Consider the following 26,910-nt stretch of genomic DNA (forward strand, 5'->3'; position numbering starts at 1 on the left):
CTGGGAAATCTCATGCTACCACATTGCAAAGAGCAGGACATGCTTGCTGTTCACAGAGTTAAGTGTGTCCAGCCTCACGGGGACAGCTGTGGCCTCTGTCCAGGTGGTGCACATGTTGGGCGGAGCTGTGTGGATCAGGAGCCAGCCAACATTCACTCCCCATCTTGCTGCCTCCTCTGAATCTCTTCTGTCTTTTGCAGAACCGTGGGTACCGATGGATGTGGCCGAGAGTCCTGAACGGGATCCTCGCTCCCCAGAGGACGAAGAGGAGCAACCAGCACTCTCGGATGATGACATTCTGAGGGAAAGCGGGTCTGATCAGGATTTGGACGGAGCTGTGGGGAGGGCTTCTGATTTAGAGGATGAGGAACATGCAGCCCCAGTACTGGGCCAGGAGGAGGAGAACCGCTCTGATGAAGAGGACAGAGCCAGTGAGCCCAAGTCCCAGGATCAGGACTCTGAGGCTCGCGAGCTAAGCAGGGGCCAGACAGGCTCCCCATGTGAAGAGGAGGGGGACAATGGCGAGGAAGACCAGACAAGTGACCTCAGAGACGAAGCTTCCTCTGTGACCAGGGAGCTGGACGAGCATGAACTGGACTATGACGAGGAGGTCCCTGAGGAGTCGGCCCCCGCTGTCCAGGAGGATGAGGCCGAGAAGGCAGGCGCTGAGGATGATGAGGAGAAGGGGGATAACGTTCCTGCCCAGGAGGGGAAGCCCACCGTCCAAAGTACAGGAGAAAAAGAACCCTTGGAAGCTGCCAAGGAGAAAAAAAAAGAGGATGATGATGGAGAAATCGATGATGGAGAGATAGACGTAAGTATGATTGACAGCCCCTGCCAGCAAGGCCTCCTGCCCCCGTAGGTGCTGGCTGGTGCAGGATGCATCCTGGGGTTGGCCTGGGCAGAGAGACAGGCGTGTAGGAGGTGGGGCTGGTATGCACATGAGTGTGGGAAATAGGCCTGTGCAGAAAACCTACCTGCCTGCTTGCAGCCGGCTTCATGAGCTTGCTTGAAGCCCACACTCCATGGTAGCTTCTGTAAGTCTGGCCTTCAGGTCGAGGGAGGGCAAGAGGAACATGTGACCAGACACAGGAGGTCACGTTTCCATGGGAGGTGATTGTGAGAAGAACTCGGATCGGGAGTGTTTTGGAGGAAACAGTTTGAAGTGCTGCGTGGTACTTTTCAGAGCTGTTGAACTCAGAGACTCAAGCCAGGGTCTGAGCAGATCGGAACAGCATGGGTTTCTCGAGCGCCCACCTGCCTTGTCACAGTAGACAAGGTGCTGAACACCTCTCGGGAGTGGATGGATGGCAGGGAAGGTTGTCAAGTGTGCCAGCCCCTCTGGGTGTGTGCTAACTCATGTGCACCCATCCTTTTGAAGATGTGACCTGTGGAAGTCTGGTGCTGGCCATGCTGAGACCTAGTATAGTGTAGATGTCGCAGACCTGGCTGTGGCTCCTCAACTCTGGGACCTATGTGACTACAAGCCTAGAAGTTTAGGTCTTTTTTCCTACAAATAAAGAAGTGTTTCCTCTTCGTAACTGGGTGATGTGACCTTCCAAGGGCCTGGAAAGACTGTCATGCAGGCTTCCTTTTATGTTACCATCTGTGCTGCCACTTTGGGACATTTACCTGCACCTCGGTGCTGGCAAAGGGAGATGATGCTATGAGACTCAGATTCATCAATTTGGGTGAGATTGTGAGCTGCACTTCCTGTGAGCTCAGGCTTTTGAATTCTGAGAAGACATCAGAGTGCAGTGGGCCTGTGTGCTGGGTGTCCCCTGCAGCCCCTTCCTGCTTCAGCTGAGTGCTGGGGCCAGGGGCATCACAGGTCTAGGCTTTCCTGGGCTCATGGCAGCCTTGGCAGAGGTGGGCACTGGTGACTGTCAGGTGCACTGTGGGTGTGAGCTGTGGGCAGATGGATGTGCTGAGCCACCTGGACAGCCCTGTGGTCTTTGCTGATTGCCCCTAGAGAGCATGAGTAGAGTGAATCTCTAGTTGCACTGTCTCAGACATTTACATGATCTTGTAGTATGTTCTTGTTTTGTGTGTCCTGCTTAACACCCTTTTGTGGGGGTCCCAGAGCCCTGTTGGATGCAGTGTGGGGCTCAGTGTCCTCCAGCACAGGTGGCTGCTTCCTTCCTTCCACGGTGGCCCCTGCAGTCTGCTCCTGAATACGGGACCCGTGGATACAGGTCTGCCCTGGAAGTGGGCGCTGTGTGTCTCAAAATGACAAAGAATAAATAAATAGACAGATAACATGAATGTGGTGAGGCTCCTGAGAGTCCATCTCCCAGCAGAGCACCTCTGCCCAAGGATGTCTTCCTTTTTACTCTGCAGCTTCTCACTCCTCCTCCCACAGGCCGTGTCACTTCCTTCCCTTTCAGGACCTGGGTTGTTGCATGGAGAGGTTGGCTTGGGGTCCAGTTCCCTTGTTTGGGACATCAATTTGTATAGTAAGCCATTGAAGTTTTTCCCATCTGAACCATACTGTTTGCGCCATTGGGCTTGAATTACCTGTGGACTGCCAGTGTCCTTCTGGTGTGCATGCCTCTCAGGCAGTGTCTCTTGCATAGTGGTTGGGATAGTTTTGCACACAGGATGTGCACCAGCTATGCGCAGCACCTGCTTGTGGTGGCCAGTGTGTCCCCACCAGCCAAGCCCTCCGTGAGTGGCACCTATTCAGATAGCTGCACAGAGAGGCAGGTGCAGCGTGGCATCTCTGGTCCATCTCTGGGGAGTGAGCAGAGCTAGCTTGGCCCCTGCTGCCCCTGGGCCTCCCCTTCTGCACCAGGCCCCCTTCTATGTGTCTGTGCAGGTCTTGGACTCGGCGTCCTGGTTTCTCTGATCTGGGTAGTCTTCTGGGAAGCTTAGGGACGTGTTGTTCTGTTCTTCCTCTTGTGCTAGGCTGTCAGGAGGGCACTGGATGCTGATGTGGGCTGAGATAGCTGAGGAAGGGCACAGCTGAGAGGCACAGGTGGATGTTTCAGCCGCAGGTCCATGGGCACAGGTGCCCCCAGAGCATGGGGTCAAGTCTCGATGCTGGTTAGGAGTGAGGTCCAGGCTTTGGTCTTTGTTGAGCTCCCAGATCCCCCTAAATTGGACAGTGTGGTTAAGGATTCTAGACTAAAAGCTGCAAAGTGGTGTTGCAGAACTGTGTTACCTAACTTCTCTTGCAGGACTTTTTTTGCACACTACAAGGGACTGAACCCAAGGCATTCACACTGAGGAGCTACACCTCCAGCCACTTTTTATTTTTGTATTTTGAGATGGGGTCTTGCTAAGTAGCCCAGGCTGAGTTTAAACATGCTATCCTCCTGCCTTAGCTTCTCAGAGTGTTGTGTGCCACCACACCAGGTTCTCACAAGACTTAAATTGGAGGAAGTTACCGTTTTAGGTACCGTTTAGTACCTTAAGTTATTTTGTTCCATAGCGTTTGTTTAAATATACAAAATATTAAAGAGCAGGTGTAACCATTTCCTGCCCAAAGGTGTCCATTAAGCGTGTAAAGCCCTGCTGTGTATAGGGCTCTGTGCCCCCAGAGTGTTTCTATAACATTCGTCCCTGGAGCCCTCGGCTCGTAGCTGTAGGTGGGAATCCAAGACTGGGATGGTCAACAGGAATCTGTGTGCAGGATGCTGACGCTCCCCTCGCCCGGCTCTTGTGCTCTCAGGCATGGTGGGGGTGGTGGCATGGGCAGACCAATCCACTGTTCCAGGATGTCCTCTGTTCCTCTGTTCCAGGATGATGACTTAGAAGAAGGCGAAGTGAAGGACCCCAGTGACCGGAAGGTGAGGCCTCGCCCCACCTGCCGATTCTTCATGAAAGGTAACTGTCTGTGGGGCCTGGATGGTGGCCGGGGCAGGCAACCAGAGGTGGTGGCAGTGCTGGCAACCAGGAGAGGCCTTTGCCCATCCTGGCCTCCCTGTGAGGCTGCCAGGGGTGGAGCCTGCCTGGCCATCCCTGTGCCTGGGCTTCTAGGCCCACCACCCACAGTGCAGCCTGACTGACAGCAGCAACTGTTTCTCTGAGTTATGAGGCCAAATGCTGTGACACCAGCATTAACATTGGGCACTCTGTGAGAGGTGGCCACTTTCTGCAGGACGTGTCGGGCCCATCCTTCACTGGAGGGACTGGACAGTGGCGAGGGAGGGCTTCAAAGGCATGGGCTGCCTGCTGCAAGGGGACACTGCGAGTGAGGAGCTGCAGCAGGGAGCAGCTGCTAGAACCTGCTTAGAAACCGGAACTAACATGTTAACATGTGATGTGCAGCCCTTCGGCACGATGACATTACGGCTCTGTTTTGTTTTGTAAAGTCTTGAGAGATTCGGAAATGGAAGTGAGAATTTCTGGTCGGGAAGGGTTTCTTTGCCATGCAGCTGTAGTCTGGGCATATCTCTTGTAGTTGAGCGTTTTTCTTGGACCGGGAGGAAGATGTTTTCTCTCACCCTTAGATGACTCTGCTCAGCGGCCAGCCTGCTTGTGCAGTCTAAAGTTCACAAGAGCTTCCTGTACTTCTTTTCCAGATGTTGTGACACCATTATCCACTCCTCTTCCACCAATACCAAATTCCATACCACTCAGAGACCAGGTTAAAGGTACAAAATATCCTGTGTTCACTCTCTTTAGTACCTTAAAGGCCCCCTGCTCCGGAGCCCAGACTTCTTTCTCCTGGATCCTGAGCACGTGTGGGACACCTGAAGGAAGAGGGCCTGGCGGGCAGAGAGCTAAGGTGGACTTTCCTCCTTGGTTGGGAGGGATGGGCAGGAGCTTCCACAGGGGGGCGGTGGAGTTCCATTTTGCCACCAGGATGGGCTCTGCCTGGCGCGGCCTGCAATCAGCCCTACCCCTCAAGCCAGGAGTCCCCTCTGGGGTGCATGCACTTGGCTCATCTGAGTCATGTGCACGTGTGTGGGCCCTGGTATGGGGGCGGCCATGGATTGTAGACCCAGATCCGACTTAGTCATGTGCCATACAGATGGTTGCATGATGATCTATCCCACAGCTATCTAAGAATGCACAGCAGTACATGTGCCCTCTTAGATCTTTAAAGCTCTGGCCTTTCAGAAAGTTTAAATAGAAGCAGAAGATCTCTTTCTCATAGTGGAGTGAGAGTAAGTGGCAGCACTCCCTCAGATTTCCAGACCAAAGTGATAAAAACCTGTGCACATGCACGTAGGTGTCTGTCAGTTTGGACCAGCACTACTCACAGACATGCATGTGCAGTGCTCTTGTCTCGGGCAGCAGTGTGACCATCTATCTGGTGGGGCCTAGTCATGGCTCTGCAGCAGTAAGGCCTGTATGGAGGCTCCAGACCTCCCACCACTGAACTGGTTCTCAGAATTTAACTCCAGAAGCACAAAGCAGATAAATCAAAGCCATGACTAGCAGTGTAGACTGAATCTCTGGGGGACACCTGGGTGCATGAGGACAAGAGTCCTGCCTCCCGCCATGGGTGTTGCATGGGGTGGGCAGGGTGGGACGCTGTCATCCCCCAGGTTGGACTCAGCTGAGCCTGGGTCTTCATGAGTGAGGCCATAGAGGGCTTTCTGCAGTGCAAGGGCCAGTGGGGTATTTTGTAGCTTAGTTGTTCTTGTTTCAGAGATGGTTTTCAAGTACACCCACCTTTCCTCCCTATTGTGTTCATTTTATAATGTGGTATACATAGTATGAAAGGAAATGTTTAATTCTTTCAGTCTTCTAAAACCTCAGCTTGTCTTGGTTATGAGAAATTTACCTGGATATAGATGTTTTTGCTTACCTGCAGTTTATAAGCCTCCTGTTAAGTTGAGATGAATCGGTTTGATCCCTTCAGTAACAAGAGAAGTTACTTTAAAACCAAAGGGAAATTGCTGTGTTGGCCAGGACATAGATACCCAGGAACCCTTGCCTGATGCCGGGGGATGTGCCATGGTATGGCCTGTCTCTTTGGGAGTGGTCTGGCTGTTCCTCAAAAGCTAAAGGATAGAGCTGTTACTGACCCAGCAGTTTCACCTGTAGGTATCTGTCCCAGAGGGATGAAAACATCGTCTGGAAAAAACATCGTACATTGGAGTTCATGGGAGCATGTTTCACAGCGGCCAAGGGAAAGGAACAACTAGATGTGCAAAGCTGCTGAGTGGCTGAGCAGAATGCCCAGTCACACAGGGAAACCCTCCTTGACCTTAAAGAGTGAGCAGGCTGACACATGCAGCAGCATGGAGGAAAGCTGGGGACATGCAGGGTGACAGAAGCCAGTCCCACTAGGCCCATGTCATGTGAGTCCATGTATAGGAAATGTCCACAGCAGGTGACACCACAGGCACAGGAAGTGGACTGGTCACTGCACCAGCTGAGGGTGGGAGCTGGCAGTGAATAAGTACCAGGTTTTCTCATTGGAGTGCTAGAATGTCCTGGAACTAGACGGTGGTGATGGTTGTACAGCTTGGTAAGTGTACTAAAGACTACTGAATTGTATACTTCAAACGGCAGGGACAGTTTACAGTTTGTGAATTAAGTCTTAATTTGGAAAATCTTGTTTAAAATTTTGTCAGCTGTATATCCATGATGGGTTGTGATCTGTAGATTAATCTACAGTGGACCTGTTAATGTTTATGGCCATCGGCAACAAAATGTACTAGAAACATGACTCAGACATTTCAGAGACTCAGCACTGTTTATGGCATGCTTTTGCCTGTCCTATGTCTGTAGCGAATCCCAACACAAGGTTCTAGCCACAGAGGAACAGGTAGTACTTTCTTTAAGCTGTGTCCTGCTGTGGGTTTCCAACAGGTCCCCCTGTGAAGGGCCACCAGCTCAGCCCATGGGCCACAGCCCCTGTTTCTGCTGCATTTTTTAAAAATTGTGATGAAATACACATAACACAGAATTTACCATCCTAGCCATGTTTAAGTGTATGGTTCAGTGTTACTTGATAGAGATAATATACAACTGTCATCAACGTGCACACCCAGCATGTTTTTAGCTTGTAAAACTGAAACTGCAGATGAGGAAACCACAATTCTGTTCTTTCTGCCCCAGCCCAGCACCCTCCACTCCCCTCTGTCCCTGTGAATGTGCCTACATTAGGGACTTCTCCCAAGTGGGATCAGAGCTTGTGCCCTTTTGTGATTGTCTTCTGCTGTGTGGCATAATCCTCAGGATTCATTTGTGTTCTGAGGTGGCATGTGCCATGGTTTCCTTCTCAAAGCAGAATGATACTCTGGCATGTGGACAGACTGTTTTGTTTTCTCCCCTCCCTCTGCCTCGACTGTTGTGTGTGGAGGGGGTGCAAAAATCTCTTCCAGACCCTACTTTCGATCCTTTTGAGTGGAGACCCAGAAATGGAACTGTACATCATGTGGTCATTCCTTCTTTCCCAGCGCTTGGGATCAAACCCAGGGCCTAGTACATTCTAGGCAGTGCTCTGACCCCCCGACCCTATTTTTAAGGGTTTAGGAACTACCAAACTTTTCCATAGTTGCCGCACCGTGTTATGATCCCCTCAGCAGCTCACAGGGTTTCAGGATCTCCACATCCTCGCCAACAGTGTTATTTTCTGGGTGTGTCTTTTTATATAGCATTTCCCTAGTGTTTAGTGATGCTAGGCATCTTTCTAACATGCTTGTTGGCCATCTGTATATCTGCCTTAGAAAAACATCTTTTGCTTATTTTAGAACCTCTTCTCCGTTTAAAACAGCAGGCCTCAAAGTGTGGTATATGAACCTTGGGGGTCCTGGAGACCCTTTTAGGGAACCCCTGAGGTTAAATTACTCTTACAGTAATATAAGCCTTTGTTAATACTAAGGTATTCTCCAGCTTGCACTCCATGTAAAAATGCCAGTTTCGCTTCATGTTGATGAATCAGTAAGGACAGTAATTTAATCAAGTCGTACACTTGAGTGTGGGGTTTTTTTCCTTTCTGTCTGTATTAGGGATTGAACTAGGAGCTTGCACATGTTGGGTGAGCACTCTGCCACTGAATTGTTTTTTGAGACAGTGTCTTGCTAAATTGCCTAGGCTGGCCTGGAACCTGCATTCTACCTGCCTCAGCCTCCTGTGTAGCTAGGATTATAGGTGTGGGCCACTACATTCAGTACAGTTCTTTTTTTAAGTAAACAGTTTTATGGTGGTGCAATTTACATGCCATAAAATTCACTCATTTTAAGTGGGCAATCTAGTGAGTTTAGTCATTTTTCCAAGTTGTACTGCTGTCAGCGCAGTCCAGTTCTGGAGTGTGTTCTTTTCTTTTTTTTCTTCTTTTTGAGACAGGGCCTCATTGTGTAGTCCGTGCTGTACTTGAACTCACCATGTAACCCAGCCTGGCCTTGAACTTGATGCAGTCTTCCTGCTTCAGCCTCCCATGTGCTGGGATTACAGGCATGTACCACCACACCTAGCCAAAGGAGTGTGTTCTTAAGCAGAGTTTGTCCTTCTCAGTAGATAGACATCATCACTTTCCTCCGTCTGTCTCTGTTCTCTGTGAGCCCAGAGGTTTGTAGCTTGTCAGGTATAGAGTCATAGATTTCTTAGATTTGTCTTGGGATTTTACTATTAGCTCCTTATCTATTCTCCTTGCCTTTCATGAAGTGTTCAATGAGTGAAGCACTTTAATCTTTGTTTCACCCTTACAGTCTGTGTCTTTTTCTTGTTCCAAGTTTTTCAGACTAATGGGAAAGGAAACCAAGATGTATTTAACACAGTGATGGCAAGCCTTTCCAAGCCTTCAGTGATAACAAATAGCCAGCTGTGTGCTCATGCTGTAGGTTTCCTATCACTGACTTAATACATTCATACTGGGGCCATAATTCGTGTGTCTCACTGCCAGGCAGCTGGAATCACTGGAGGTGCATGCAGGACTGTCCCATTGGGCAGTTTTTTTTATTAACTTTAGTAGTAAGAAGACTGATAAAAGTGATTGGATCCATTTGTACCAGCGGTGGTTCAAGCCAGCGGGAGGAGTTAAGACACGTCAGCCTGTCTCAGTTTGCATGTCTAACAAGGAGCAAGGGCTTTGGGTGGATGAGCCGCACAGCAGACTCATCTGAGCTGTTCTCCAAGATGGTTTGCAGACACAGTCCACAAACCACAACCACACAGCTGGCTGCTTCTGGGCCCACTAGTCCCTGGAGCTTGTGCAAGACACCTGTGGACGCCACAGACACCTGTTGATCGCTCTTCCCAACATGGTCACGCTGGGAGGTGGGGGCCCTGGTTGGACATCTGGGCCGTGGCCAGCAGCTCCCTGACAAGAGAGCAGCTTCCTCTTCCTATCTCTTCCCTTCCTTGATTTCTACGAAGGGCCCCATGGTGGGCTTCTCCACTGTTTCGCTGATACAGTTGCTGTTGAGCATACTGGTTCCATTTTTGTAGATATTTTGTTTAGTGAAAAAAAAAGAGGTTCACAGAGTATGTAGTGTGCCCAGGACAGAAGGCGAAGTGTATGTGCGAGTGCACGAGCCCAGTGCACTGCTGAGTGCTGCTGCCAGGGTTCTGCAGGCTCGGGCTAGGAAGGAAGCTTCACTGTGAGCCTGGACAGTGTGGGTGCTTTTCATTTACGGGTGTTCCAGTGTTAGTTTTATTATGACTTCTTTCACACATGTAAAATAATAGTATTTACACAGGTTAAAAGATTAATAAAAGAAGGGCTGAGGTACCCAGCCTCCGGTTACGAGAAAGAGCATTTCTTGCTTTTGAAACCTCATGTGCCAAAAATAGTACTTAGTGATTTTAGCAGTGAAAGAGCAGCTGTCCAGCAGGTCCATGGTCCCACCCTTCCTGGCCTCTGCCCCACCCCATAGATGCAGACTTCAGGCCACAGGCCACAGACTATAGTCACCAGGAGCCTGGCTCGTACATGCAGTCACAGCCCACCCAGAGAAGCAGAAGACCAGACCATCCTAAAACATCTTCAGTTTTGCTTCTGTCCACACGCCCCCCTTTTTTTTAACAAACTGACTTTTTAAATTAAGAAAGTAATAGTGCCCATAGAGAGTCAAGAAGATGAAAGGCTTTCTTTCTCCAGCCCTGACATTTCAATGTGCATCCTTCCAGGCTTTTCACATGCAGGAAGGTTCCCCCTTCAGTGGGGTGATGGGGTCTTGGTCCAGCAGTTGCTGGCTGGCCTTCCTCAAGCTGCCTTCCTCTTCTGCACTTCAGCAGGCTCCAAGCGAGCCAGACCCTATCACCTGGTGTCCTGTAGTCCTGCAGGGATGCTTTGTGTCTGGCCCTCAGCTTTCTCTCAACCTCTCACATCCTGCTCCTCTTCTGTCTCTGCCTGTGTGACTACTAGACCATCTCTCTTGATAGTGTGCCCCCAGGGGTGGCTGTGGTCCAGATCACTTTGGGACAGACCTGTAGAGTGCTGGTAATCCTCTGTGATTCCCTTCGATTTGTCCTTGAGTACGAGGGTTTCTGAGTGAGGATTGCAGTGTGCAGTGCCAGTCCACACCTGCGGGGGCCCCTAGTGCACTGTCGCTATGCTTGGAAAGTGGTCTGTGCAACACTCGCTGGCATCCATAGTCATGAGTTCCAGGACCATGGGACCCCTGGGGACATGAGAAGCCATGGCTGCTTAAGTTCTCATTATAAAGTGGCACAGGCTTTGCGTAGAGCTAGTATATACTTTCTGTACACTCTTAAGGCGTCTCTAGGTAAAGTAGGCTGCCTGACAATGTGACTGTTGTATAAACAGTTCTTGGCTGTATCAGTTAGGAAATGATGAGAAAGTCTGTATGTGTCAGCACAGACCCAGAGTGTATTGTTGGGGTGTGTTGTGGATTCCTCAACGTTCCAGAGGTGGAACCTCAGCTACAGAGGTGGAACCTCAATTGCAGAGGGTCCATCTTAGGACTCCGTCTTTACAGTGACTTTGGCACATCAGAGCCCTCCTCTAGAGGGTACTTTCCTGCCAGCCTGCCTACCACAGAAGCCCACATGTGCTCATGTGTGCCATGAGTGTTGGGGCCTCCAGGCCTGGCCCACACCCCGCCTCAGCGGGTGACCCGCTGGAGAACTGGCTGGCTTTTGGCCGCACCGAGGCCTCGGCACTTGCTGCTGTCCCCATCCAGCTGCAGTGTCCGCCCTTGCTGACCTGCCTTTATTTCCACAGGGAACTGTACCTGGGGGATGAATTGTAGGTTCATACACCCCGGAGTGAACGACAAGGGGAACTACTCCCTCATCACCAAAGCTGAGCCCTTCCCACCCAACGGTGCCCCGCCACTCGGACCTCACCCCCTGATGCCTGCCAACCCGTGGGTGCGTGCACACCTGTTCCCCCATCGCATGCGTGCCAGATACCAGGCACTGTGGGTTCCAGCCTAAGGCAACAGTGTGCCTCCTAGGAAGGCATCTGGTACCTGCCTTTGCAGGTGCACCTTCTGGCACCGTGCAGAAGCAGCCCCAACACACCAGGGTGCTCTGCCACGTGGGCGGGGGAGCAGCACCGGTGCCCAGCTTTTTTCGGTTCATGCTTTGGCTCCCCTATTTCTTTATAGGTCTTACAGTTTTATTTGCTTTCTCAACTTCACCTTGTTATTGTTTCACAGGGTGGGCCAGTAGTGGATGAAATTTTGCCTCCACCCCCTCCTGAGCCTCCAACAGAGAGTGCTTGGGAACGTGGACTCCGGCACGCAAAGGAGGTAATGGTCCCCCGGCACTGGAGGGAAAGCTCAGTGGAAGTTCCAGGAAGATTTCTGGGTTTCCTTTAAGAGTTAAGGGACAGGGGGCTGGGGATTTAGCACAGCGGCACAGCGCCTGCTTGGCAAGCGCAAGGTCGTGAGTTCCATTCCCGGTACCGGAAAAAAAAAAACAAAAAAAGAGTTAAGGGACAGGAAATGGTGTCTGGCTCTCTGCAGGGAGGCCAGGGCACAGCAAACCCCAGTACGCCAGGCAGGCCCAGTAGACACAGCCCCACTCCCCACGGCCAAGACCCAGCACCTGGTCTCCTTGCAGAGTCCCTTTGTCCCCTCTGGCCCCAGTGCCCACCTTGCACCCTGGAGCCCATTGTAGTTCCCAGTACTGAGTCCTCTTCAGCAAGGTGCAGACAGCCCGTTCTCTGCCCACCTGAGACTTCAGCCCTACCCATGTGTGTTTGGTGCAGGTCTCATCCCCAAGTTCACCCCGCCCAGGCTCCTTGGCCCCGTCCCCAGGCCATTGGCAGAAGTGACTAGCTCCTTTGTGCCTTCCGCTGCTCATGGGCAGACACTGCCTTCAGGTCCTTCCCCGGAAAAGCACTGGGGTCCTGTGCCCCCCAATGCTGGTGATCCTGCCACTCCTCAGGCTGCCCACGTTCCCCCAAGTTCTGACGCACATTAACATTCTTTTTCATCCCGTGGTAGGTTTTAAAAAAAGCCACCATTCGTAAAGAACAGGAACCTGATTTTGAAGAGAAGAGATTCACAGTGACCATAGGTGAAGACGAGCGAGAGTTTGACAAAGAAAATGAAGTTTTCCGGGATTGGAATTCTCGGGTCCCAAGAGATACCAGAGATACAGCGTAAGGAGTGCTCTACCTCTTCTTCTCTTGTGAAAGGAAACCATGTGCCCCTGGGTCACAGGGCACCAAGGGGGGCTGTGCCATCCACCCTTGAGGAGGAAACGCCCTGGGCTGATTCCCGTCCCTGGGTCTTGCTCCTGTGCAGGGTGTCTGCTCTGTGTGGGCCGTGTGTAGCCTGCTCCCCTGTGGTTCTCCCAGCTGTCCCTGAGGTCCCGAGCCCCAGGTTTCTGTGTGTGTCTTCTGCCCGCTGCTGGTTACAAGGGCCAGAAGCCTGGGTTTGTCACTCCACACAGAGCACAGCAGCTGGGGCCCCTCCCGCTGTTGTTTTCTTGTTCCCCACATGGTCCTCACTGATCTTCAGAAGTTGCAGTGTGGAGGAGTTGTGTGGCTGCGCACAAGCTGTCCCTGTGCACTGCCGCCCTCAGCAGGTCTCACATCACGGGGGGCACCAGGACGCAGGGCTGGGGCGGAGCTGCCATCTCCCTAGAGCCCATGCTGACCTGGAGCTTAATCTCTAGTATCGAGTTGTAATGTAGGATGCCATCAGGAAGTCGTGGTCTCCGCCATCTCTGCTGAGAGGGAGGCATGTGATATGCATGTGTTTCAGCCCTGGTTGCCTCTTGCCTCCATGACATCTGTGGATTTGCGGGAGGTGTCAGCACAGAGAATAGAGAGGTGGGGTTCACCAGAGTCTAGATCAGTCTTCTTGTCTGGGGCTTTGCATTCTGCAAGTCAGTTACCTGCACTCTGAAATACTAAATGGGAAATTCCAGAAGTAAGCATTTCAAATGGTCTGAGTAACTAATTACAGAACATTGTTATGATAGCTGTGCCCTATTATTAGTGGTTAATCTCTTTAATCTCCTGTGCCTGATTTAATTTCACTGTGCCTGATTTGTGAACTGAGCCTCATCATAGATATGGAGGAGAAGCCGTGTGTATAGGGTTCCTTACTCTCCACAGACCTGCTGGGATACGGCCCCACAGGTCAGACTTGGAGCTTTCTGATTACTTTCTGCACATAGACAGCATCAGATCACAGAAAGTGTCAGCATCAGGGCCACGTCTAGCCCAGCTGTCTGTGAGCTCACTGAGGGATCTTGTGTATGAGGTGTGATTGCAGTACAATAAATGTGCAAAATTTTTTTTAACTTAACAGCAGTAAAAGATGCATTTGCCATTAATCCCCCTCACCTGGAACACACTTATCCTGTCATTCTTGCCACTTTCTACAGCGGCTTTGAATGTCCTCTTCATGTCTTTAGTTGCACTGTAGTGGCTGCCTCAGTGCCTGAATGGATTCAAAGCATTTTCTTTTCATGGTCATTTTGAATTGGGGGAGGAGCCAGAAGTCAAATGGTGCCAGATCCAGTGAGTAAAGACCTTCAAGAAAGAGGACTCTAGCACTGCTTCAGAAAGTGGCAAGGATAATGGGATGAGTGTGTTTGAAGTGAGAGGAGATTTTGAGGGGGATTCATGGCAATGTGTCTTCTACTGTAGTAAATTTTTTGACTGTTTGCCATATTGTTTGTGAGACTGCAGGAGCCTGAGATGTGCAGCGCTTTGAAGGCATAGGCTTATATGAAGTAGGGCAAGAGGGGTTTTGGAGCCAGACAGTTGGTCCTTGATACCCTATCCACTTCACCCGGCTGGGACAGGGGCTTGGAAAATGTGCCCAAGTGGAGGCAGTGCAATCAATGCTCAGGCTGTGTGGCTTCGTGGTGCTTGTGGCCCTCAGTACACAAGCAGGTGTCCCTGTCGCTGCCATGTGGTCTGGCCCTCTGCACATGGGAATGAAGTTCTCCTCAGTCCCTCAGAGCTGATCTGGACCCCTCAGTCAGAGTCTGAGGTAAGGTCTAGTGCTGCTGCAGGAGAGTGCGGGGACATGGGCGGACCTGTGCCTGCTGGGCACAGAGGCAGGAAGGGAGTACTAGGTGCCATGAGGGAGCTGAGCCGATGGAGCTACAGGGCTGAAAAGCAGGGGCAGGTCCTGGCAGCCAGAAGCAACACCTGTGTGGCCCCCACTGGTAGGAGACTGTCACACAGGTGTGCTGCTGGTGGGGACAGGACCGTGCCAGGTGGTCTTCCCACTCAGTTTGGCCAGCTCAAGAGCTGAGTTTCTGGGCTTCAGTTTTGCCCTTTTTGAAGTGAGATATGATCGCTGCACTCCCAGCTCCAAACTCCTAACTTTTGTTACCTTGTCCTGACGTGGGCTGTGCTGCCTTCGTGGGGCAGGACCTCGGGCCTTTGCCGCACAGACGAGTGGGTGCACTGCCAGTGCCCCTGCCCAGAGTTCTTGGCCTGGGGGACTCGTGGTGCAAGGTATCTGTGCTTGCAGGAGGCCATGTGCCATCCCTGGTGTGTGTGTGCTATCCCCGACGTGCACAGGAAGCTGCTGGGGGCCCGCACGCTCTGTCCCTGGAGCAAGTATAGGCAGTGAATGGCCATGTGCACAGTCTGAGGTGTGTTGCAGGAAGCCCTTTCCATTTCATTTAATCAGCTTCCCAAAAGGAGTTTGCTGGAAAAAAAAAAAGGAGTTTGCTGGTACTGCTGTTCTGTCAGGACCATGTGCATACAAGCCTTGGTTGGCTGCACAAGGGCTCTGGTTGTTTCCAGGCCAAGGAGAAGCCTGCTCAGAACACTCTCATCCTCCCTGCGAGGGTGTGCAGCATGCTGCACACCACTCACACCCACAGATGTGACTGCTGGGTGTAAGGGGTACTACGTGGGCATCTACAGGTGAGACTAAGTGATACTGGGCTGTTTGGACTGGACAGATCACTCTGGTCCCTCAGGGAGAGTTCCCAGAGCGCAGCCAGCTGCCCTCCAGGCCCCGTCCAGTGTGTGCATTTCCTCCCCCTCCCGCCTGCGCAGGGAAAGGGCAGAGGAAGGGCTCGCAGTCCAGCGCAGGTGCAGTAAGCGCATCTGTTCTGGGGAGCCCGGGGCAGGGACTCGAGGGGACTCATCCTGCGGGGAGACTGATGTCCTCACTGTTCAGTGAGAAGCCTCCCAGCCTGTAAGAGGCCACCGTTGTGTGCATGCTTGGATCTGTCTCTGGGCCTCATGCTTTCTTCCATCAACCGTGTGTTTCTGCATGCGCTGTGAGGATGTGGGTGGTTGTGGGGTCTTTAGGGGTTGCTGTATTCCAGAGCATCTTCTCTTGCAGAACTTTTTGTCTGGTCTTGTGTCTGCCTGCCTGTGAGTGGTGCCGGCGTGTCCATCCTGTGGTCAGGCTCCTCACTCCTCTCTCTCAGGCTCAAGAGTCAGGGTGGGAACCTGACCTGGTGATGTATTCTTTGTGTCTCGGGTATAGGCTCTGCGTGTTTCTGGATGATTGTGTTTACTTCTGAGCATTTTCTCTTTGCTTGCACTGCAGATGATGTTTTCTCCCCACGCTGTTTCCTGCTGGTCATTGGACACAAGGGGACCTCACTTTCAGTTTCTGTCCTCTTGCCTTCCCAAGCCCTTGCTTGCTTGTGTAGAATGACTTTATCATTAAGTCTCTAGGTTTTCAGGGCCAGGTCAGATGTCTGGCAACCTAGATAGCTTGCTTTCCTGCTCCTGCCAGGCATCTCTCGTCTCCTCTGTCTGTCTTGCTGCTGGCAGTGCCCCTGCAGGTGTCCTGCCTGGTTCCAATCCCGGGGAGCCACCCCACGTCCCCGCTAAGTAAGAGGGAAGCCGTGGGTTTTGTTTTTTTGGTTTGGTGGTTTTTGTTGTTGAGACAGGGTCTCGCTATGTAGTTCAGGCTGGCCTTGAGCTCACAAGCAGTCCTCCCTTGGCCTCCAGAGTACTGTGGTTTTAAAGAGTGCATATGGGCTGGGGATTTAGCTCAGCGGCACAGTGCCTGCCTGGCAAGTGCAAGGTCGTGAGTTCGATTCCTGGTACTGAAAAAAAACAAAACAAAAAAAAGAAGTTCTTTATAGGGGGCTGGGGATTTAGCTCAGTGGCAAAGCGCCTGCCTGGCAAGTGCAAGGTCGTGAGTTCGGTTCCTGGTACCAGAGGGGGGGAAAAAAAAAAAAAAAGTATCAAGGTCATAAGTGGAGGTGCCTGTTGTTAAAGAGTGCATATGTTCTTACTTTCTTAGGAAAGTGCACATTCTTTGCTGTTAAATTCTTGAGCATTTACCCTGAATGGGTATGGAATGATCCTTAGAGACATCTGTATCACCTGTGCCTGTAATCCTACGGCTTCTCAGGTCTGCTGGTATGGGCAGCACATGATTAGATCTCCAGCACTGACCAGACCTTGCATTTGTGGAACATCTCATGCCCAGTCACAGGGTATTATTTTCCTGATGTGTTGGGTTCTGTTTGCTTGTGTTTTGTGTAGAAATTTTACCTAATTACATGTAAGTGATGAGTCCCTTCTTATTGGCTACTTTTTCAGACTTGAGCCTTATGCGGATCCTTACTATGACTATGAAATAGAACGGTTTTGGCGTGGTGGACAGTACGAGAATTTCAGGGTGCAATACACAGATGCAGAGCCGTATCATAATTACCGAGTAAGTATGACTCCTTGCCAGGGACATGAACGTCACTGCTCTATCAGTTAAAACCACTCCTCTTTCTGTTTTGAGACAGGGTCTCACTAGTTACCCAGCCTGGCCTTGAACTTGTGATCCTCCTATCTCAGTCTCCTGCACCTGGCCCAAATCACCTCTTTTTATTTACAGGGATTTATGTGAGCTTCTGTTGGTACCGTGCACTAGTTGAACCCAAAGTACTAAAATCAAGCCCACATTGTTCATGGAGGACAAGCTTAAATCTGACCCCCAGCTTAAATCTGATGGTCTGAACAGAGGCTTTCTAGAAAGCTCTGTTCATGCCGACTTTGTAATCTCACATTGCACATGAGGTGCTGACCCATGTCCAGGGCTGCCTCACCCTCCTGAGCCTGTCACTCCTGGAGGTCCCCTCGGGGCTGCTCACTGCAGTGCCCCTTCACCCCTTCCGGCTTCGTGCTGTGAGTGTCCGGCGGAGGCCGGTCTGACTCTGAGCCAGGTGCCCCTATGATCCACTTATCTTCATTCTCAGGTGGCATGGGAAGGATCCCCAAGAAGCCCTTGAGCAGGGTTGGTGCTGTGCCCTCAGGTGGCAGAGCCATGTGTTTGTCTCCTGGCGCATCAGGTGGTGACTGTGCAGATGACCCCACAGTCCCGAAGGACCCTGGCTTGACCTTCTGCCCCTACCTATGCGCAGATCCTCTCCAGGAAGGCACGAGGGCAGCATTGGGGACCTGAAGTGGCCAAAGCCACTTCACACACAGTGTCCTGTGTGTGCAATTGGACTTACTCTGCTCTCACAGTGACTGCCAGAGCGTAGACAGACCAGTGCTGGAGGGTGGTGTTATGGGGGCCACTCTTTCCCAGATGCCGCCTGCTGACGCCGGCCATGACAGCAACCTCCGTCCCCAGGAGGGAGCCACATGCTCTCGGCATGTGGAGCGAGCGGCAGTGTGGCAGTCCCATGGGTTGTGGGGGCAGAGTTTTGGGCTTGGTGACTGGGTAGCTGCACTCCGCTGTGGCACCCAGCTCTTTCTAGCACAGGTTAGGGGGAGATGGGGAACAGTGGCCTCTCGGAGCAATCCCAGCCCATCCCACACCCGCTTCCTCTGCACTCCGGCAGCACAGCCCTCATCCCAGCACTGTTTGGCTTTTTAATGAAGGAAAGGGAGAGAGACCGAGAGCGCGAGAACAGACAGCGGGAACGGGAGCGCGAGCGGGAGCGGGACCGGGAGCGTGAGCGGAGGCAGCGGGAGCGAGAGCGGGAGCGCGAGCGTGAGCGCGACAAGGAGCGGCAGCGGAGGAAGGAGGAGTGGGAGAGAGAGCGAGCCAAGCGTGATGAGAAGGACAGACAGCACCGAGAGCGGGACAGGGACAAGGAGCGGGAGAAGGACAAGGACAAGCCAAAGCCCCGGTCCCCGCAGCCACCAAGGTAGGCCTCCCTGGGCCCCTGGCATGCTGGGCCCCTGGTCAGCACTTACTGTGTCTGTCCCTCAGTCCCCAGACCTGAAGCTCTTCTCCCAAGGGTCTTGCTGTAAAACTCTGCGGCCATCCACCCTGCATGGAAATGGCTCTCTGCCAAAGTCACGTGGGACTGTGCCAGGCAGTGCACTCTCTGCATGCTGTGCTGCTCCTGACCCCCGAGAGTCCTGCTCTCAGGGTATATCCAGCCTCTGGGGCTTGGGAGAGGTGGCCCTGCTGTGTGTCTGCACTACCGGTCAAGAGGTGCACAGCAGCTGCGGTCCAGGTGTTGTGAGTCTTCCTGTGGGATAGCTGGGGCTTCCTAAGCCGTTAGCTGTCCTGTGTCGTGGTGGACCACTGGTGGCCCGCTGCAGTTGTTGGTGGCACTGTGGTGGGCATGGGGAAGGCGGACAGGGTCGGGCGTGGTTCAACCCTTTCATGGGTTTAAGCATCCTTGAGTGCTAGAACAGTGCATGGCCTGGATAAGAGTCAGAGCAGGTGGCACTTAGTGTGTGTTTGCTGAGACATAGTTCACGTGCCTTGGTGTACACGCACGGCAGAGTGCACTGCAGTGGTTCCTGGCATATGCAGTGCTCTGGGGTGTCAGTGTGCTCTCTTGATAAGGTCCTTAGAAGCACGAAATTCCCAATCATCTGCATTTATTTCGTTGCTTGTACTTTTGGTGTTGCATCTCAGATGCCATTGTTTAGACCACAAAAGTCTACTTTTGCATTTTTCTTTAGGAATCTCAATTTTAATTGTTACTTGTAAGCCTTTGACCTTTTTTTTTTTTTTTTTTTGAGACAAGGTCTGGCTGAGTAGTGCAACTTGGCCTTGGACTCAATTATGTGGCCCAGGCTGGCCTCAAACTGAAGGTGATCTTTTTGCCCTAGCCTTCTGAGTGCTGGAATAACAGGCGTTTGCCACCAAGCCCAGGTCTTTGGCCCATTTTGAGTTAATTTCTTGAATGGTTTGAGATAGGAGTCTAATTCATTGTTTTGCATGTGGGTATTCAGTTTTCCCAGCACCATTTGCTGAAGACCTCCCTTTCCTTGCTGAATGAGGGCAAGCAAGAGAGCCTCGTGAGAAGTTTAGTGTCAGTATCCATGATGGAACAGAACCAGGGCTCCATGTGCAGGAGCAGCCCAAGCCTTCTTTTTTTTTTTTTTTTTTTTTTTGTGGTACGGGGGATCAAACTCATGACCTCACGCTTGCTAGGCAGGCGCTGTACCACTGAGCTATATCCCTGGCCCCCAAGCCATCTAAAGGCCCATGCACTGCAGCTGTGTCATCTTTGATTCTGATCACGTAGAATCCAATCTCAGCCCACACCTGCCAGGACATCTGGCTCCACTGGACTCAGCCATAGGGGGCACTGACTCACCGTGTGGTATCATACCTGGGCACCTTCTCCCAGGACTTCAGGGCCCATTGTCAGCCTCTGAATTGTGGAATGACTTCCTGCCCATGCAGGATGGGAATGGGCCCCACTTGCATACCTCTGCTCTGTCTGGAAGCTTGGTGTTCCAAGCGTGAACTCCCAGGTATCCTGCTGTGGCAGATGTGCAGCTGATCCCCAGTGCTGATCCCACCCACCCCTGCTGATCCCCAGTGCCGAAGTTTTTCATGCTTGCCCAGCGTGGAGACACTCAGGACAGTGTCTGAGACAGATCGCCTCTCTAAATGGACTGAGGGAATTAGCTCTGTAGGGCTGCCCAGTGATTACTCTTGGTGTAATTCTGAAGTTTATATAGCTATTGCAACAAAATACTGATATGTTTTATTGGCCCTCTCAACTCCCTGCCCACCTTTTTATTTTTATTCTGGTAAGAGACAGGGTCTCACTCTGTTGTCCAGACTGGTCTCAAACTCCTGAGCTCAAATGATCCTCCTACCTCAGCCTCCCAAGCAGCTGGGACCACAGGTGCACTCCACCGTGTGGCTTCACGCCCGCTTTTGAAGGCAGCCGCCTTTTCCCCTAAACTGCGCCCAGCACTGGGCTGCCTTCTCACTGGCCCATGCTAGGAAGTGGGCCACAGTGCTCTTTGCTACACCAGCTGGTCACTGCCCTGCTTGCTTCCAGGCTTGGCTTAGCTCTCTGCCCAGCAAGGTCTTCCAACCCACTCCTGCCCTCCCTGTAACTGTGGCACCCTGGCACTGTGGTTTTTTTTGTTGTTGTTTGTTTGTTTGTTTGTTTGTTTGTTTTTCTGGTACCAGGAATTGAACTCATGACCTTGTGCTTGCCAGGCAGGCACTGTGCCACTGAGCTAAATCCTCAGCCCCCAAGTAGTTATGGAAATCCATTTTTGTGAGTGCCTTTAGTTGCACCCTGCTGGCTTCCTTGATGTCCTTTTTTTTTTTTTTTTTTTTTTGGTTTTTTTTTCCAGTACCGGGAATTGAACTCACGACCTTGCTCTTGCCAGGCAGGCGCTGTGCCACTGAGCTAAACCCCCAGCCCTGGCACTGTGTTAATGTGGACTGCTCTGGTCTCAGTGCTGTCCTGGGACCTGCACAGGGTGAATGTGGCAAGGAATTTTGGACCTATGGTGTCCTGTGTTTCTGTTTTACGTGGCTCTTTTGAGTGTTGAAGGATTGACTAAATTGCAGGTGGATTTCTGAACAGAGAACTCACTATCTGCTTTCCATGTCCAAAAGTGGCTGTTTTCATATCTGGCAGGCCCTTGGTCTCAGAAGCACAGGCTACGACTGGCTCACTGCCGAGTGGTTGGGGCCTTGCTCTGCGTGGATCTGTGGACACTCGTGTCTCACAGTGAGCCTGCCTCTGTGGCTTAGGGACGTGCTGACTGTGGCCCACACCCTTCCCCAGTCTTGCTAATATTCCTGCCTATTCCCAAGAAGCTGGGAGCTCCTCTGGCTCAGGGACGAGTTTTCCAGAAGAGCTTGCCTTAAGACTAGGCCTTGTAGGGGTAGCCAGCCAGGGTCAGCCATGTGACTCCACTGAGCCCATCACATTGTCTTGTTTGGGGCAAGGGCAGACAGACTATGTACCCTGGTGTTTTCAGTGCACCTTGCCCCCAAGGAGAGCACCCCCTACCTCATGTCCTCGGGGGTGTTCTGTTTTTTTTTTGGTTTTTCTCTGGTACCAGGAACCGAACTCACGACCTTGCGCTTGCCAGGCAGGCGCTTTGCCCCTGAGCTAAATCCCCAGCCCTTTTGCATTTTGTTTTTTTGGTTTTTTTTTTTTTTTTTTGGTCCTCGGGGGTGTTCTGGACGCTGGGCTGCTGGGCAAAAGCAGATTGGAGTGCTCTGGTTCTAGCCCTGAGGCTCACACGGTGTCTCTGTGAGCTGATGGCCACCCCTGAGCACCCAGAAGCTGCCTGGCTGGTCAGAACTCACGCAGGCTCAGGGATGCTTAGCATTGAGTTCTTTCTGAAGTTAAATACAGTGGTGGACACCAAACTGGGGGGACTGTTTCCTTCTGACTGGGCTTGCAGATCCTTCCTTTTCTTCTGAAACACTGGCTTGACTCCTGTGGCTACCCGACCCAGCACCTGGCCACCATCATCAGGGCAGGGGCTCTGGCCACCTGGGGTCATTTCAGCCTGACTCCTGTGCTGGCAGAACAGCTGTCACCGTATAAACCAAGTCCAGTGTCTCGCTAAGTCAAAGAAATTGTGGGCAACAGAGAAGAAGCTCGGGGAGTGCTCATTGGAAATAGAAGGAAAAACAGCTCCTGGCAGAGAGGGGTCACAGAGGGTGGGGAGGGCTTCCCCTCTAAGTCTTTAGGAGTGAGCAGAGTGTGGGAATTTGTCCAGTGGTCGCCTGGGGCTTGGCTTTGTAGTGCTGGGTAAAGAAAATCAGGTACTGTACCAGGGCAGAGTTTAAAGGAAACTGGTTAGTCTGTGTCTTTTAAGTTCCCATGAAAGCCAGCCCGGAGGCTTCCTAACTGCCTCTCTTTAACTCTATTCTTTCTCAGTGTTTGTTTTTACTGTGTTGGTATGGCTTGCATTAGCTCTTAATTCGCATGCACTAGTCTCCCATACCAGGCTGACTACATTTTGGACCCGGCCCTCACTATTTGTCTGCTTGTAAGCTGAGTAGCTAAAGAACCTCCTGCAGTGGGTTGTCACAGACTCTGTCCTCTTCCGCCTCCCAGGCCGGTCTGAGGCCAGGAGCTCATCAGGCAGAATTCCCCGCACAGAGCTCCTGTTTCTGTCTCCCTGCCAGCTGGCCCTGCACTGTCCAGAGTGCACGCACCTCACCTGTGCCTGGGAGCACCTTCCTTCCTCTCCTCTGAGGCCTTTGCTCACCTGCCTGAGCTCTGCTGTTCCAAGGGAGGCCGTGGGAGGACATCTTCGGTGGGGAGCTCCTGGCCAGCCCTAGCTTCACACTTCAGGGTGACCTGTCCTGCTGTCTCAGGCTATTGTTAGACAGGTGCCTTGCAGTGCGTGTGGGAGGGGAAACCCTCCTCCCGCCAGGCCTGCCTGTGTGCTCAGCATGGAGCCCTGCTCTTTGCACAGTGGAGTCCCATGATCATGGTGTACGTGGGAACTGGGGCTGCCTTGTGAGTATTCTTGGAGCTGTGTACTCTGGTGCCCTGGGAGGCTTTCCCCTACTCCCCCATCCAGGAAACAGCTGCCCCCGTCACCACCCTGGTTCCTCATCCCCATGGAAACTGTCCTGCTTGCCTGGCAGGCTGTATGGTGACTCAGCCACACCCCATGTATGGCCTGTGCACAGGCACTTGGTTCCCAGGCTGCTGCTTCATCCAGGGCCATGCACAGGAGCGGCGCAGATCTACTGGTGTAAGGATCAGGCTGTGGCTGGCATGGGATGGGACAGGCTGGGAAACGCTGCTTTAGCCTTCAGAGTAGGACTTCCAGGGGAGGAGTTTAGTGTGCACTTGGGTTTGCCCTGGGTTGATCTGCCACTGTGTGTCTGTTCCCTGTTGGAGGGGCTGAGACTGAGTGCAAAGGGGTCGGGTCACTCAGGTCTGCTGGGGCTGGACCTCTGGACACCACTGTCTTTGCAAAGAGTGAACATTGTGCATCTTTGGGTGATTTTGCTCTCCCGTTTACCTACTGCAGCTGTCCCTCCATCAGCTCTGCCAGCACTAGTTCGGGCCATAGCTGTGGTTTCAGAGCCTATGCCTTTGATGAGCAGTCTGACAGGTGGGACGGAGCTCGTGAGCATGGACGCCGTGGGTCATGATGGGGCACTCATGACGCGTGTAGTGTGCCTGCCTCTGCCGCCCGAGCAGACCTGATGACAACATCAGGTGTGGCAGGATATGTGTGACACCGCGGCCACCCACTCCTCCCCCACGCTGTCATCACACCTTGCACTCCCTGAGGAACTGAGGAATGGCGCTTGCTCAAAGTGAGAGTTCCCCGGCCTTGGGTTGCTTCCATGAGCTCATGGTCTCTGTTGCAGGGAAATCCCCCTGAGCAAGCCTGATAACCTCTTGGGTCTGCACTGCACCTTGCTTGGGTGCTGGGCTAGGCGAAAGCCATTGACCTGGCATCAAGGACAGGCACTGCATGTGGTTTAACCTCTTGACTGCCAGCTGATGCCTTGCCTCAGGAGCTGCCTCCCACTTGATATGGATGCACAGGCAGGTAGTGCCTCAGATTTAGCCCAGATGCCCAGCTGCGGCGGTATTAGCGCCCACAGGTGTGACCACAAGTGAGAAAGTACCTTTGTTGAGCCTTTTGGGTTATTCTGGTAAAAGTCACAACTGTGGATTCATTGGGGGCCTCCTGAGGTGGCAAACAGAGAGGTGATAGCCAAAGGCGTGTCTGGAGTCCTGCTGTGCCGGCACGGCACCGAGTGACACTGCCCGCCCAAAGCGTGCAGGGACTCTGTAGAAACTCCGTGGAGCGAGGGTGTACACCTGGGTCGCCAGGGTTAGCTGTTTCCTAGGATTTACTTGCTAGTGATTAAATTGGGATACGTTGCTGGACTCTGGGTCCGTGTGGCTCTGCTATCCCAAGTCCCTTCACAAGGGCAGCCAGTCTGTCCTGCCCCTGCATTCCCAACCCGCCCTTGCCAGGGGTATCCGTAAAGCATGTGGCCCTGCGAACCCCTGCTTCATCCCGGTGCATCTGACTCCCGGCCTGGACCCGGGCCCTTGGCATGGTCAGGAGTGGGGCTTAGCCAGAGCACTGATGGGGTTGGCTGGGTGTTGTCGGTGTGGCCTGCACTTGAGATGTGCTGCCCCCACTCTGCTGTGTCCTGGAGGGGTGCCAGGCCGGGAAAGGCCTTGGAGACCCAGGCTGTGTCCCACACTGTCTGCACTTAGAGCACACCTTGAGCCTGCGCCCCCGCGATGGCAGTGGATGGCGGGGACAGTGGTGCTGTGGAAGGCGTGCCAGCCCCTCTGGGAACCACTGCGGAGCTGATGCTCCATCAGAGCAAGGCCCCCAGGCCTCAGGTTCCCTCTTCCTCAATCTTTTTGAGCACTTAACTCTTGATTTTAGAAGAGAGCCATCTCCTTTTCTCTGGCCCCAAACTTGGCAGCTACCTGGGCTGGAGTTTCCAGGCACATTTCACCTTGTATCACCAGCACCTCGTGCTCCCTTGAAGTCCGTGCTGACCTCTGTGTGCAGTGATCCTTGCCCCTCTGGGAGGTTCCGGGGAGGTTCCACAGCCTGGGCAGGTGGGGCTGGGAGATAAGCGCGCACTGCCGGCTTGGGAAGGTGCTTCCTTGGACAGAGGTCTCTTGCAGGGCTCTCTTCTTCAGAGTGGTTTATGCAAATCCAGGCTGTCCTTCCCCCGCCCACAAGGTCACCCCGTCGGGGTGCCTCCTCCGTGGGGTGAGCGCTCCAGGGCTGTGGAGAGCTTTGGTTCGAGGTGAACTTGTCTGTGGTTTCGTCTTCACTGGCAGCACCTTCCCCCTGGGGTGCCCTGTGTGTCACAACCCTGGCACCCTCTGGGAGGTGCCCACCCAAGGGCAGGCCACTTGGGGCGTGGGCATGGTGACGGGTGGTGCCCATCATGTCCCCCAGCCGTGTGTGCTCACACCGAGAGCAGTGCAGAGTACCCATTCGCTTGGTCAGCAGGTCTGTGAGGTTCTTCTCTGGGCCTGCCTGGGTCTGAGAACTTGTCTCTTAGTTCCTGGTGAGGCTCCTGACAGCACATACTCAGCAGTAGGAGAAGATTCTCTTTGTAGAAACAGAAAAAATTTTAAGCTGGGGATTTATCTCAGCAGCAAAGTGCCTGCCTGGCAAGCGCAAGGTCTTGAGTTTGATTCCTGGTACTGGAACAAAAACTATAAAGAAAAAAAAAAGAAAAAACAAAATTTTAAGTAGCATTTAAAGTATTTTTGTACTAAGTGTAAAACATGCTGATCTGGGGAAGTCTGAAGATTCTAACCAGTATCGAGGAGAAGCGGGCTGGAGGTGGCCCCTCTGGTCAGTGTGGGATAGCCCTGTGACCTGCGTAGGTTACCTCATAGCTGTGGGCTTGCCCGGCCCTGCCTCTGCCCTCAGTGGCGCAGGAGCACCCTCCCCAGTGAGGTTTCTTTGTTTCTTGGTTTTTTTTTTTTTTCTGGTACCACATTTTTTTTTGTCGTTTTGAGGTAGGGTCTTGCTATGCAGCTCAGGCTGGCCTTGAGCTCACTTTGTAGCCCAGGCTGGTCTCAAACTCACAATGACCCTCCTGCCTCAGCCATGCGCCCCAGTGAGGTTTCTGATGAGCTTCACCCAGTGCTGCGTCCTGCAGCACCGGCCATGGGCACTGATGATTTCACTTGTGCTCCCTGACCCCAACCATGTTCCACATGCCTGGGCCTGACCTGCTCGTGATACTTGGGCTGCAGATGGGATGTGGGCTGAGTGCCCTGGCAGACACGCCCCTAGCCACCCACATGGTTTTCTGTGTCCAGAGCCACACGTGTTAGCTGTGTGTTGTGTTCTCTCTTTACACACCTTTTTTTCCTAAAGGAAGTCACACCTCATTGCTGTAGAGCAGTGCACAGGGACTCTGTGTGTAAGAAAGTCCACAGCAGAACCAGCTGCGTACATATGGAAGTCAGCAGACCCTGCGGCTGCACTCTGCCATAGCCTCGCTAGCATCAGCCCCTGGCAGTGAAGGTGCGCCCCTGGCCCTGGAGCATGGCATAGGGGCTGGTCATTCTGGTGGGAGGGTGAGGCCTGTCAGCAGCCTGGCCTAGGAGAGAGTGTTGCTATAGCCTCAATGGCTCTGCCTGTGTATAGGGCCAGGCTCTGTGCCACCCACAGTGACCACCTGCAGAGGCGGGAAGAGTTTTTCCTGGAAAGAGAACAGCAGCCTCTGGAAGGGCTTCCCTAAAACTCCCATTTTCCTTCTCCCGGGAGTGCTGCACTCTGCCCTGGTGTCCCTACATCCCTGCATCCCTCTCCCTGTGAGAAGGGCTGCCCCTTTGGGTGACTCACGAGGGCCTGGTAACCACAGTCTTGTGTTTCCTCATGTGTCTGGAATGAGAGCATCCAGGAAGTGTGAAGATGGCAAAGGGTGCTTGTGGCCT

General features: G+C 52.7%; 1 protein-coding gene across 1 annotated transcript in view; it reads left to right on the forward strand.

Annotated features, from left to right (window-relative positions):
* Positions 1–200: 200 nt before the first annotated feature.
* Zc3h18 (zinc finger CCCH-type containing 18) overlaps positions 201–26,910 on the forward strand; it is a gene marked incomplete at its 5' end in the record, with an annotated part of 35,730 nt that continues 9,020 nt past the window's right edge. The window contains 8 exon segments of the mRNA XM_013507998.1: positions 201–814; positions 3,744–3,828; positions 4,527–4,598; positions 11,090–11,238; positions 11,529–11,621; positions 12,321–12,478; positions 16,865–16,982; positions 18,146–18,414. Coding sequence (XP_013363452.1) covers positions 215–814; positions 3,744–3,828; positions 4,527–4,598; positions 11,090–11,238; positions 11,529–11,621; positions 12,321–12,478; positions 16,865–16,982; positions 18,146–18,414 — 1,544 coding nt within the window.

Source organism: Chinchilla lanigera, unplaced genomic scaffold (assembly GCF_000276665.1).
Source record: "Chinchilla lanigera isolate Chin_1 unplaced genomic scaffold, ChiLan1.0 scaffold00140, whole genome shotgun sequence".
Lineage (NCBI taxonomy): Eukaryota > Metazoa > Chordata > Mammalia > Rodentia > Chinchillidae > Chinchilla > Chinchilla lanigera.